General features: G+C 41.3%; 1 protein-coding gene across 2 annotated transcripts in view; it reads right to left on the bottom strand.

The window, feature by feature from the left end:
* galnt2 (UDP-N-acetyl-alpha-D-galactosamine:polypeptide N-acetylgalactosaminyltransferase 2) overlaps positions 1 to 13,931 on the bottom strand; it is a 60,532-nt gene extending 46,601 nt beyond the window's left edge. The window contains exon 1 of one of the 2 annotated variants that reach the window (XM_061814351.1): positions 13,373 to 13,931. In XM_061814351.1, the coding sequence (XP_061670335.1) occupies positions 13,373 to 13,468 (96 nt within the window). In that variant the 5' untranslated portion in view covers positions 13,469 to 13,931. The remainder of the gene's footprint in view (positions 1 to 13,372) is intronic. The other variant, XM_061814352.1, reaches the window with a different exon arrangement.
* Between the last annotated feature and the right edge of the window lie 724 nt (positions 13,932 to 14,655).

The raw sequence follows: 14,655 nt of genomic DNA, 5'->3' as shown, positions 1-14,655 counted from the left end.
TTTTGTTATAAAAAGGCAGTTACGTTATAGTGCTCTTAAATGCATGTTTCTATCAAAAGGAGGCACAGTCCAAGGTTTAACAACCATAGCTGTCAGTGTAACACACTGGTATGGGTGCCTGGAGGATTGTATTAAAGGTGATCTGAAGTTCAGGCTTTACTCTTACCAAACTTGTGAAAGACAGCTGTTCATGTGCCATTCAAGCTCTAATTTGACAACAAAGACAACATCCTAACGTGGGTGAATGGAAAGAATCCCTTAATGTTCCGTTTTACAAGCATGTGGTATACTCTGGTTTGCAAAGTCCAACATCATATTGATGGGATAAGAGAACTCAGAAATCCCATTTCCATCCATCAAGTCACATAACACACCACTATTCCAAACCTTAGGAGGATGCATTGGGCGGAATGATCAGTTTCTTTAGTTTCCAATTACTTTTAACATCATTTCATCAAATGAACCAATCAATCAAACATCAGCAAACCTGCCAAAGTTTCAATGTAATTCTTCCCTCTTTTCAAGACCGCAAGCTGAGTCAGCTTGTCTGCTTCCGGAAATCATTGAACAGGCTGAAAAGAGACGGTCCACAAGTTTCTTCTTTGGTTGCACTTTAACTTTGTTACAAGCGTGTATGAAAGAGTGCACACCGTCACAGAGAAGGTTATAGCTACCAGGGGTACAATATGGATAAAAGATGTTCTGTAGGGATGCACAGATACTGTACATGGGTACTCATGCTGAAATTACTTCATCAGCCTTACAAATCCTCTAGATAAAAGCCATGTCAACCGTGTATATGTCTAAATTATTTAGAGCAGGAATGAGACACTGGCACCCAGGGTCAGATTAAAAAAGACTTTTCTTTCTGATTAATTAGGAGATTTTTAATGAGATGCAGCAACATAGTTCAGTGATAACTCTACTTGTAAAATTCATTCATTCCAGAAGTTGTTTCGTAACACTTTTTACATGTAAATAGCCTAATCCGTTCAAAGCCCCCCGACCCCTGCCAAAGAATAAGAATTCAAAGTACATAATGTGAAGAATAATAAAAATTATGTTCATTTACCATTGGCGTTGGGTGACTATGTGAAGAGAAGGATGAGTGCAAGAGAAGCAAAAGGGTTCGCAGGGAACGGAGGAGGCAAGCATTTGAAAGCCAAGAGAAAATCCGTACGAGTGTATGCGCCCACACAACTTAACTCCACTAAAGTTTCTTGGGGCCCATGATGAAGAAATTAATAAACATGCAAAAAAAAAAAAAAAAGTTAAACTCGAGAAAAAGTTGTATTTTACTAATGTGCGCTAGCATGTGACAGTTCTAGCGTCTGATTCGGTTACGCTCGAGTGTCCAAGGGAAATGAAAATCATCATGATTAAAGATTGATGCCCCTCCTAGCCATAAAGATGCTGGGGCAATAGCCAATGGGAGAGCAGCTCTATCACGCCACTTTCAAACCAAGATGTCGGAGGTTTACGTTCAGTGGAATTTGGGGGCTGTGAATAGCAGCGCCTATTTTTGCCTTTCGTATCCTAAATTTTCCTTCATAACAGATGACGTTTTTCAGAGGAGGTGGTTTGTAACCTGAACTTTTCGTGACTAAAGACGTTCGTAAGTAGACGTACCAGTGAATATAAAAATTTTTGAGTGAGTTGATTCTGTTGGACAAAAGCGTAAAAAATGAGTTCTTGCACTTAATGTTGGTAATTTTTATGGATGAGAGCCCCTTCCACGGGGAACGGGAGGGGGGCAAAAATCACAATGTGGTTATTTTGTTGTTTTCTTCAAACAATTTTGTTTTAGGGTTGATGTACTATACATGCATTTGACAATGAAATATATTAAGATACTGTGATGTACACTGGTTCAATTAACTGAACATATTTTACTTTGAATATGAATCTCACTTCACAGCAAATCTTTACAACAGCGTGTAAACAAATTGTTCATGATGACTGTTAAAGCATTTCCCTTCCATTCCTCAAAATATTTATTAAATTCAAAATTCTACTAAATGACCTCAGGGTGAACTTTAGAGGTTCCACGGAGAATTAGTGCAATTTATTTTCAGAGCACACAAGGACATTGTACAATCCAACAGTAAAATCAAGGGAAATTTTGAGAACACAAGAAGCAATGTAAAAACAAGACAATGGGGAGTATGATATTCTGATCATATATTTCTTTTGTTTGGCTTTGACAAGGGAAATGGTGTCGGTGTTGCTCAGCAACTGAATTCTCTGCTCTCTTCCGAAGTAGAGAGAAGATGAGGGTGCAAAGGGCGCAAGACGTAGTGACAATCTGTACACTGGCGAACAAGAGGCGGCGAGGTTATGTATGCACTCGAAAGAAGGCAGGATTTTCAAAACGTATTCTACATTTACCCAGGAGCCAACACCATGGGGGCGATTTAAAGACGGGGAGGACTTGGTGGACAGATACTAAAAAGTGAAATATGATGCATCCACACTGGCGGATGAGGACACATAAAGTCAGCAATAAGACATACAATAGTAACCTAGATGCAACATATGTCTGGAGAGATGTCTACTTTAACTGAACCTCGAAGACCTTGTTGCAGGGCAGACAGGCTTGAGCTGCGAGATCTAATGCAAGGATGATGCATACTGTCTACAGATCATGCCTAATTTTTAATCAACCTACTGCAACGCTGGATCATTACGTGTTGGAATGTTTGTCTCACACACAGCTCATCTTTCTCACCTGGTGCTAATGCTGATTGATTGGCCTTCAGAAGATGACTGCAGAAAAACAAACAAACAAATAAAGCCGGCCAGCATCTGCGTTTTCTGCCATCAACTCTAAATACACCTTCCAGAAAGAATTTACTAGCTCAATTAATTCGTTATCACACTCTTTCAGCTGTGAGTGGAGGCTAGACACGACTGATGAAAAGAGATGACGAACACTTGCCATTTATTTCATCGTTTCAATGTTCTAGCCACAACGAAGGCCAGCATGACAAGTGTGTGCTCGCCCTCTGAAGAATTTGACCATCATTGACACGATGAATAGAAGACAGCTGGTCTCCTTGGGAAAAAAAATGTCACCAGAAGAATAAAATTTGGCTCCACAAAGGTAGCTACGACATGCAAGCTATACCTCCATCAACCAACAAAGGGCAGAAGAGGTCATAAATAATGTATGGATTGTCACGATCCAGAGAAGCATACAACGGCATCTCTGAAGTCCAAAAGGTTCTGGTCTGAATGAACCATTGCCCCTTGCCAGTGGGGAGAGAGTTGAACAGCCTGTGTACAAGGGAGTAGGGTCAGCTGTAATATGATGCCCTGTGCGGAAAGACATACTTATCCTGAATGGAATCGAGCATACAACTGCCAGATCACCTCAGCTCACCTCAGTTAAGTATTATTGCAAAACGATGTTTATTAAGGCTGCACGACATCAGAAAAATAAGCGCTATTGGATATTGCAATGACAAATGTTGATGTTATTCTGTCAATATAGACCCCAGACAGTGAGATCCTAACATAGACATTGGGGGTGAAAAGCTAAAGCTTTTATTGATCACTGTAGTAGAATATCTTAAAGCTCCACTGACACGAAAAGCATGATTTTTAGTATGTTTTTAATAAAAATTTAAAAAAAGGCAGCCGGAATGGACCCTTCCAATTTTTTTTCCCCCACCACACAACATGATTTTAACATATACGGCTTTTTGTAACTCCACCCATTAAAATCCTCTCAGGGATGTGTTTTGGAGAAGAAGCAGAAAGTGAGGTTATCAGCAGGAGCCCACTCGGGCGGCCTCATGGGTTTATACCAGTTTTATCTGTGGGAAGGTAGGTTTTTGTTTCTTTGTGTTAGCCAAAATGGCGGCTTGTTGTATTGGTGGATATTGTTCGATGGATTTGCTCTTCATACGTTTCCAAAAGACCCGGTTCGTCGTCAAAAATGGATTGCACAGGTGCAAAGGATGAGAGTTTCATGGGGTCCAAATGACAGGTAGGTGTGTATAGAGCTATTGAAAAAACATAATTGTTGGGGGGGAGCTTAATCCATCTTTCAGCAAGCGACTGGTGGCGGGCCTCGAGCCACCGGCTGCGAGCAAGCTCCAGCGGCATCTAAATATAGCTCGAAACGATAGGTTGCGATGTTCTCTTCCTCGAAAAGAGTTTCCGTGTCCCATAGCAGGTGCCACTACGTAATTTCAATGGCGGATGTCTTGATGTGAGGTCTGCTGATGACGTTGCAGGCAATATGGCTACCACTTGGATGTCGAATGAGACTTCTGCAACTTTGTGCATGGATGACACGTTCTCCGCTCATATTTATTTTTTCGTATAGACATTGAAGTGAATAATGTTGTATGTATTTTTCATTACAATCTCTATTTTACAATGTATATAGGGATGTCAGTGGAGCTTTAATGTCCCCGAATAATGTTGTGTTCATTGAAACTAAACTGGATTTTTGGAACTCTTCATATAACATTTCGTGGTTGTAGTGAAGCTCTTGTTTCTTCCACAGTAGTGGCTGAAACGAGCTTTCAGCATGACTTGCATAGTACCTGTTTGTAACACGAACTCTCATATACAAAACTATTTCCAAAAAAGAGACACGCTATTCTTTTTAGCCACAAGTTTGTTGCCCAGATTTTCATGTTTGTATCTCTCCCCTCGGACATTTTGATGCCAACTAGCTCCATCTTCATTAGCTTCACCATCTCAGCTGTCAGCAAACATATTGGCATATGGGGTGGGCGCGGTATTATAAATCCCACGAGTTTTATATGACTCGCTGCTGCATCAAGTTAGGCCATGGCCTACTGCATGCAAGCTGGAAGAGCTTTATCTGACTCACTAGTGCATCGTGCCTAGAACTCAAATGGCATTCATAATAAGGTGCGGTGGACAGATAGTATATGGTAGTAAGGCTCCATTTGATTGGCCAAATACATTATCAAGCAGCGAGTGAATACATGTGACACAAAGTACAATAAATCACAGTTCAAGCGACAAAGAGGAGTGGCCCCAACCACTGGACAGCGGGTCGGTAACAGGCCGTGTCGCATTTGTCATCGGGCCGCAGAAAAAGAATGACCAATTTAAATAATTCCTCTTTTATTGCAATACGGCAGAGGAGGTGCAGAGCGTTGGCCCCACAGGTCTGAGGACCATGGTTAAAATCCCGGTACCAACAGTGTGGAGTTTGCATGTTCTCCCCGTGCCTGCATGGGTTTTCTCACGGAACTCCGGTTTCCTCCCACGCCCCTAAACATGCATTAATTGGAGAGTCTAAATTGCCCCTAGGTGTGATTGTGAGTGCAACTGTTGGCCATCTTTATGTGCCTTGCGATTGGCTGGCAGCCAGTTCAGGGTGTACCCTGCCTACTGCGCGACGACAGCTTGGATTAGGTCCAGCACTCCCGTGACCCTCATGAGAATAAGCGGCTCAGAAAATGGATGGATGCATGTAGTGCAATACGTGTGTCATTTTCACCGGCATCCCATAAAATGCTTCGGAAGACACCGAAATTCAGATTAAAAAGTTTATCAGCGCTTAGGATACAGCAAGATACAATCGAAAGGAAAAAAAAATTAAGTTTCATCGTGTTCACTGATCTGGAGGCCCAAATCCAGGAAACAGACCACATTCCATCATTGCAAAGTTTGAAAACTTTCAGCAGAAAGTGTTTATAAAATCCAAAGGTTGGGAGCTTAAAAGGGACTGAGTGAGTGCGATATTTAGCTAACTGTCGGTACTGGTTTGCTTACAGGTTAAATGTTTATGTTTATATATATATATATATATGTATATATATATATATATCTTCAACCTTCTCATTCGCAAAGTAGTGAACTGCAGACGTTGCACATAAGTGTTGTGACTAACTCCAACCTCGCGTGAGGGACAACATCTGAACAACAGATATATCACTATGGAGGAGGTTGATGATGATGTGGGCGTATAAACCACTTTCTTACTAACAATGTTTGCTTTAAACAAGCAAGAGAGGTCTCACTGCCTACGATGGGCAGCAGATGTGATGATAAAGTAGGAGTCTGAGACATGTACAAGCGGGAGGAAGAAGCAAGATACAGAGAGATGAGATGAAACTTTTTTCCTCTTCAGTTTTGCGCTGGTCAGTGTTATGCATCACTAAGCAAGTGTGTGCACTGAGGTCTGTAGCCTCACCCACCATGACCACCAAGCATATCCAAACCACTGGCTAAGCACAAAACTCACTGCTCTGATGATCTACTTTCAAAAGACAGCCATATCAGCACTGGAGAATGTGGGTATGACATCCGCTTAACTTTGTTGCCGGCAGCCTTAATTAAGGCTACTGTGGACAAAACAGAATTCATTAAGACAATGCGACGAAGCGGGAGGGGCAAACATGACAGGCAGCGATTGATGTGGATGCCTGGCGAAATGTCAAAAAAATCTGCCACGGGAGTCACAGTGCAGATGAGAAACCCAAGTCAGTTGTGGTAATATGAGGTGAAGGCATCAAAAGCTGACGTGATAGGGCGTAAGAGAAGCCATATCTTTAATTTACCAACAATCCCCACTGTGGTGCGGTCCCTCTGTTTATGTTTAATGTTGAGTGTGGGGATAAAAAAAAAAATAATCATGGGAGAAGGGAAAAAAATAAAATATTAAAAAAAAAAATAATAAAAAAAAAAATCAATGCACCAAATCCATAATAGATGAACTGCAATACAACGTTTGAACACTACAGTGAGTTTTCCATCAATTTTCTGAACCAACTATCCTCACAAGGGTCATCATAGGAGTGCTGGCCCTCTCCCGGCTATCATAGATAGAAAACTAATGTTCTGAAATATTTATTGAGTGTAGTGCAACTTTGACCCTCTGAGACTTGGCAGTCAATACTGCAAAATCACCCTATTTTCCGGACTACAAGACGCTATTTTTTTCAACAGGGTCTGAATCCGCCGGCCTAAATGACAATGCCGCTAAAAAAATGTTTAAACATACAACAAAAACGTATTCAAACGTAATGTTTTAAACATTAAAATAAATGATACATAATAAAAATAAATTAATTTAAAAAATAAAAATAAACATTAAACCAACAGACCTTTAGTGCACGGAGGAGGATAAGACTTCACCTTCAGTGCACAAAGAAGAAGAATGTACCTCAACTGTGCGTAGAAGAAGACGGCACTATCTCAAATGTGTTGAAGAAGACAGCAAAAGTTTTCGGTGCGTTCAACGCAAAATGCAGCATGACATGCACAAACGTAAAATATATATTTTTTAAATTTGATTAATCTAAACTTTTTTACAAAAACTGTCCGAACGCGAAGATCGTCCTTTTCTGAGGTGTGCCAGTGAATCTTAAAAGTGTGGAGCAGTGTAAAAGAATAAACAATCACCAACAGATTTCCAAAGGCTGGACTGCTACGTGAGGAGAAAAGCACAACTCAAGCAGTAACTGGGTCTCCAGATGAAAATGACATTGAGGGTGACAGAGAGACTTAAATTGTGTGTGACAGAAACATTCTGAGCCTCTCCAACTGCAATACTGAAGAAGATGACTTTAGTGGTTTCAGTGAACAGGAGGAATTAAAAAAAAAAAAAAAAAAGACTTTTTTGTTACGTTTGAGTCGTCTTATTACCGTGTGACTGTCAAGGTTTGGAAACAAGGTAAGTAAATAAAAATTTATAAAGTGTGAATCTGTAAATATCAAATTTGACAATGTACGTAAACATCTGCGGCGTACAGTCCGGTGCAGCTAATGTATGTACAAAAAAATAATAAAAAAATTCTACAGAGTGGGCACGTCTTACAACCTGGTGCAGTCTGTAGTCTGGAAGCATGCTCATGTCATTTCTTTTGCTTAATGGTTCTTCACTCAACCCATTGGGGTGAAAAGATTCAAGATTTATAAATACAAAACTATTCAATAAATCATTGAACTATCAAGTTGTCAGCCTAATATACATCTTAATTCAAAATTTGTAGAACAACTCGAGGTCTGATTTTAGTGTTTCCAACTGAATTTGCAAAGAGATGCAGCTAACATATTCATGATGCCTCATCACAGGTTGGAAAAAGCAGCTTTCCTTTAGTTGCCAAACATTTGTAGCAAGGCTTGAACAGCTGACAACATTAATGACGTGTCCTGGCTTTTCCCGCGGCTCACAACAATTTTGGCACTGAGCTTCCCTCTCACAGCCGTGATTAGCATGAAAGTAGACGCTCCGTTCCGAAGAGTTGGCAGAACGCAAAACATTCTTGTTGGTGGAATTCAGAAGAGTATCCTGAAAAAGAGTTTGCAACACTATCTCCCGTGTACCACACTGCATCAACAAAAAGAGCTTTGTGCGATGTCCAGGTTGTGGTTCTGCAAACTTTTTGTGAAACTTAACTAGCTAATTAGGGATATTTTTGTATTTTTTTTACATTTAGATATGCAACTTCAAAAGTTTTACATGGAATTTTGACAGCAATAACCACTGCATTCATTTAATTCTGTAAAAAGTAGAAAAAAGTATAGGTTTTGTAATCAGATTTTTGGGGGGGTACTGCCTAGAAGCAAGAAACTTTAGTCCTCACCCTCACTGAAGTCAATAAATTTGAGAATCAAGTTATCTGCATTGACAGTAGGGATCGCAAAAAAACACTTACTTTCATAACCGGTTTTAAGCGAACACCTGTAGCAAAAAAACGATTAACTGGTTTTAAAACCAGTAACATTGTGGTGTTTACATAATTCACCCGCGGGACCACAAGTTGGGGTGCGGGGTTCCACACGGACTGTTTTTGTTGTTGCTCGCCCAGAGTGACGAATTCATAGAGTTATGCGAGTAGTGTTTTGATGTCTGCCAATAAAACAAGTTTTGTTCCTGTGTCCGACACGCCGCCTCCGACTCCTTTTTCTCCGGCGCTACAACTTCGCTACAACTTCTACAACTCCAATACTTTGGAGCGTTTCCTCGATGCCATGTTTGATGTTTCCTTGATTTAACTGAATGTTCTTTTGAGTCCAACTTTACTCTTAACAACGAAACTTGAAAAAAGTGGAAATGATATTGAAAAAAATGTGGAGTACCGGAACTGGAAGAAATGATTGGAAATTTTAAACGATTTCAAAAGTCCGATTACAGTTTCAAAAGAACGAAAACCGGTTATAACCGGTTATTTGTAACCGGTTGCGATCCCTAATTGAAAGTCAATGACCAAGACAAAGACAGACATATCCTAAGTTTCCATTGAGTGGTACAGTCCAATCTCTCTCATCATGGCACTTTTTGGCATGGTAAACACTGATCTGGGTTGTGTTTCCCTGCACGTGGTACAGACTGGATTGAGCTAGATGCCAAATACTTCAAACACTGTGACATCATAGCAGCGTGACGGTGTATAACCTGGCAATAAATTCAACAGACGAAGAACACCCCAGATCAACAAGAGGACAATAATGGACGTTATCCAACAATAGTCATTCTACCCAATATGTGGCAGTTTATTACAGGAAGACAAGCAATATTTAACTAAGCGCATATCAAATTCCACTCTGGTAAATCAATGTAGGTTACAAAGCCCCAGGTCCTAACAGAAAAGCTACTGCCGCCCAATGCTACTGATTAAGATCAATGCAAATCATGAATTCGTCCTTCAGCCAATTCCTATATTGCTCATTCTGCTCAGGGTGCAGTGAACATGAGCCGAGAGAGCTCGTGGACGTGATGTCACCATTTTCACAGCACCAAATTGCCGGTCAAACAGAGCTGCTCTACATTGTGGAAGACATTGAACCAGAGGAGAATATTTACAATACCCAAGACCTGTTGTGGTGTTGGTTGTCACAACAGACGAGACACATATTCAAAGAGATCATTCTATGGAATACCAGCTGAAAAGAACAGAAAATAGTGATGGATTTCAGCAATTAAACATGATTGATGATGCCCAACCAAAATACATACATGCCTGTGTAGCGATCACTTCATTTCAAGTAGGAATTGTTCTTCTCAATCTCGAATTACCAAGAAGTATTTGTAATGCAGAGTTGGCTCATTTGAGAACAATGCGTATTAAAAAAAATAATAATAATTCTGTCGCAGAGGTTTACGGAGGTTAAGTGTGGCCGCAATAGTTGTAAGAAAGTGTAAGTTCTGTGGAGACGACTGGATTCCGTCCTCTTTTTTTTTTTTCCCCAATCATAGTTAATGAATGCAAGTTTGTGTAAAACCTGGGGTCATTTATTTAAATATTGCTATTTGTACTGAATACTATCTGAAAACATCGATGGATTAAGGCGAAGGTTAACGTCTGGCCGAATGCTTCTGTGTTCACAAGCCGTCACTATGTGGGATTTAGTCCCGATTGAGAACAGAGCCAGCAACGAAGTATTTGTACGCATCCAGACTTTTATATGCTTTCAAACTTTTCCATGTAAATCTTGACAATCTTGACTTACTCACCAGATACATGTGTAGATCCAGTTGTCCAAGACAAGCGGAAGCGAATTAACAGTCCACTTTCTTATCGGCGAAAACATCGACTTTGGCATTAAATCCTCTATGCCAAATGTATCTCATTTTTCCACGCATCTTCATTTATTTTCACTTCCTACATGTCTAACAGTATTGGACAAGACTCTGGGTGTCGTGCTATAAGACGTATTTTCGTGTCGTCTCCAACTGACTTAGCACTGAACAATGCTTTGTTAGACCAGCAATATGGCGAGGTAAACAAAAGTCATGTGATTTTATGACGTAGGTGCACAAGCTCTATAGATATAGAGAACCATGAATAAGTCAATGAGTGTTATTTTCCTCAACATTGCTCAATTTAGGAAATGTAATAGTCAAATATATCTGCCTATTTCGAACAATACAGTATGCTTCCCTACAAAGCAGGTGCAGCTCATCATCCAAGCTCCAAATCGGCCTGAACAAGACATTGCTGCCACTTTGACCCCCTTAACAAGCATGAAACACATGAATACACACACAGCTATCAACATAATTGGAAAGTAAAACGGCTAATGTGGTTGACTGGAGCAATGCAAACACAGAGGCTGATATGGCCAGGCACAAGGCAGGTGGCGTACACACAGTATTTTCTCACACACACACACAAATGTAGCACTGAGTCTACAACCACCCATGCAGAGCACTTCATATACACACGCAGCAGGATGCAAACCTGCCACCTGCATGAGGGCGTGCATAGGTGTGTGTGTGTGTGTGTGTGTGTGTGTGTGTGTGGTGTGTGTGTGTGTTGTCACACGCACAAGGATATCTGAAGGATGTTTACCTTCTATTAACTACATATGTCTTGACTGGATCCTAAGCACACTAAAGTGGAAAAAAAAGTTTCAAACATCCGCTTCTTGTGATACAAAGCATGGAATCAATTTAAAGCGTTTCAAAACTTTTTCCAACACTAATGTGATCTATGACTTGTGCAACTCATTTGGAAATGCCTTGGAAACCCTTTTATAGCTTTCTTTATTCCTTCATAGGCACTTTAGAGTTTATTTTTACTTTTCAAAATGCTATTTTTATCCAATTGAGCAGTACAGATTATACAAGCTACATGAATTGTGTTGTTTGAAAAGGTTGAAATGATTAATCTTGGTTTCTTTTTTTCCACAGCACAAACACCTCGCATTTGAACAGTGTTGAGAGTATACAACTGTCCAAAATGTTAAAATTGTTTTAAGTCCATCCCTAGCCTGGACAAATTCAACTTCATAAATGCAGGTTTCTAAATGTTGTTTTTACAAGTTATATGTTTTGTACAATGATTGTCCTGCAGCCTATTTTATAGTCTTTTGATCTACTGTACACTGATTGCATATATTGTAGGTGAAATGAATCAAGGCAAGAGTCAAGCTGGCATCTGACAGCTCAAAGAGGAAGTGGTCATCAGGTGATTTATTGTATTTTTTTTTCTAGGTCACGGTATAGGTTTGCACCAGTTTAAAGATTAAAGTGACCATCCGAGTCACCCAGTTGCAGTCAACGGGTTACTGGTTCAGGTACAAAACCTCTAATTGCCCTTAATGAGCAGATTAGGTTATTGCATGACAACTTCCAGCTGGTCATGTGCGTGCCGATGGGTGGCAAAGCACGATGGTGTACTCAAGTACATGATTAAAGTCGCAAGAATTAGTTTTTGGGAGGGTGGGAGAGTTTACTTGTTGGTGAGTTTAAAATCCAGTTAATTGAGCAATAAAATTGGGTATCCCAAACTTTTCCACATCAGATCGACCCTTTCGTTTTGCCACCAATTTAGTACATCGGTTATTCTGTTCAGGAGCTGCAGACATCGGATTTCGGGCAAAGGGCAGATGACACCCTGGACTGGTCACCAGTCAATCACAGGGCAGATCATCCAGAGACACACTAAAACACACTCGGAATCATGCAATCAACAAAATGGGAAACGGAACCATGTTCCTGCACAGAAGTCAAATCTAGTTCACTACTATGCCATCAGTGGCAACAAGAAGACCTATTAAAGACCATTTAAAATGTGGTTGATCTCCTGACACTGATTGATGACAGGTTAAGGGTGTAATTAGCCTTTTGTCCAAACTGGATAGGATCCAGCTCACTCTAACCCTAAACAGGATATGCAAAGTGTACATAAATGACCTTGATTTCTTACCCCAAAAAATAATCCAAAAGCAATTTACCGTTCTGTTTCACAATCAATAACACATTACTGTATTTTAATCGGCAACCCAATACTAAATTACCTGTTTGGGAAACATGCTCGAAAATAATTAGTTAAATCCGAGGTAAAAAAAAAAAAAAAATGTGTAGGTATGATTATTAGGTGAGGGTACGGGATAAAACAACTCTTTACGATGCGGGATGTGGGAATAGATCTCCGAAACGGAGCAGCAGAGTCCAAATGAACAACTGTTCGAATTTCTGTCACATTCTCTCCCACTTCGGTGCTAGGTTCACTTCCTGCTCTCAGCTCATGTGCTGACGTCCTCCAGCCCGCAGGCGAAGCCCCCCCGGCCGGCCCTGTAAACCAGGCCGGCAGCCTCCCATCAAGACACCGACCCAGGAAGTCACACCGGCCGGTGCTGACCGTGCCTCCAAACCGCCGTCACGGGGGAACAACAGACGTGCGAATTAACCGGCCAGTCCCGCAACCCTGACACCCTCCTTAAATTGGAATAATCAATTTAAAGATGATCTTTATATTGATACTAACAGGGCCTTCTATTCGCTTAACACATCACCGGTGTGGCCAGAACAGAGCGCCTCAAGCGGGTAGAGGGACCCCGGCAACGGGTCTCTTTCGCCGCTTTGTCCCCCAGAAGAAAACGGGTTGGTTAAAAAAAATAACTAAAATTTTTTGGGAGGACCCAGTCTTACCTTTCGACCCAACGCCGTCCCCGAGTAGAAGTAGTAGGCTATCCCCAGCACCCACAGCACCGCAAAACATAAAAATATCCTCGATTTCCTCCGCATGGTTTTCTGCTCGTCTCGTCCGCCTGCCCGGTGCTCGGTGGCTCTTGCTCGGGCTTCTCTAGTGATGGCGGTGGAGGTGGAGGTGGCGGTGACGGCGGCGGCTCGCCCCGGTTTGTCGTAATCGCGCAGGGCGCTTCGGCGCTCGGTCCGCGGTCCTCCGGGGAGGGGAGCAGGAAGCAGCTAGCCAAATTTCAGCAACCGAGGTTAGAGGGCAAAGGCTAACCCCGCTTTAATCCAATCAAACATCGGATAACGCAGTTGCGGAGGAGGGCTCGGGGCCGCGAGCGTGTCGAGGGGCGAAATCGTGCTAAAGTCGAGTGGGAAAGACACGGGCGAATGGTGAACTAAATGGTTGCAGTGACTGTTTTAGTTGGAGCTCTCGGAGCCAAGCGGCGATGGTGTGTTCGCGCTACAGGCTGTCTGATGCTCTACTCCGACGCGAGCGCTAGGGGCGCTAGAAACACAAAATTAATGTTCTCACATGAAACTTACTTCAGTATTCGAAGTAGAAGTACTTTTTGTGGGAACTTGCTGAGGTGGAAGTATGTCATATGTGCAAATCTCAAGTCACTGCGGGGAAAAATTTAAGCAAGTCAAGTCATACAATATTCCTATAGCTGCAACACGTTGGGGTAGTAAAAAAAAATTGTCATAATTAATAGTGCTAATAAATGACACCAAAATGTGCACTATTTCTGTGTCCTTTAATTAAATCACTTAGTCGGGTTTGTCGATTTATTTTGAAGCACCGATTTTGGACAACTGATATTTGTCAGTCGATCAAAAGGCTGTGGTATCAATTTTAAAAACATAGTGTGGAAAACTTTATCACAAAGCATGACAACAGATATTTTGATTGTGCCACTTTAATAAACACGTTCAGAAGAAGGAAAATTATATTGACACGTAGCAGCTCAAAGTTTTACTTTACACAGTCATAGTGGAATGCACTTTTAACATTTTTGTCGCATTGATGGCCATGCCAAATAATCCGATACAGCAGTCACGCAGCACACTTGGCATCTTCTAGCTCAGGGGTGTCAAACTCATTTTTGTCGCGGGCCACATTGTGGTTCCGGTTTCCCTCAGAGGGCCGTTATGACTGTGAAACAATACAAATATTTAATCGCCTCATCGTATTTACATCATCAATTTATGATCTTCTTTGGGAATCAGAAATCAAGGGT

This window comes from Syngnathoides biaculeatus, chromosome 3, assembly GCF_019802595.1.
Source record: "Syngnathoides biaculeatus isolate LvHL_M chromosome 3, ASM1980259v1, whole genome shotgun sequence".
NCBI classification, from domain to species: domain Eukaryota; kingdom Metazoa; phylum Chordata; class Actinopteri; order Syngnathiformes; family Syngnathidae; genus Syngnathoides; species Syngnathoides biaculeatus.
Note: the sequence above shows the minus strand (reverse complement) of the source record. Positions and strands in the feature narration are given on the sequence as shown.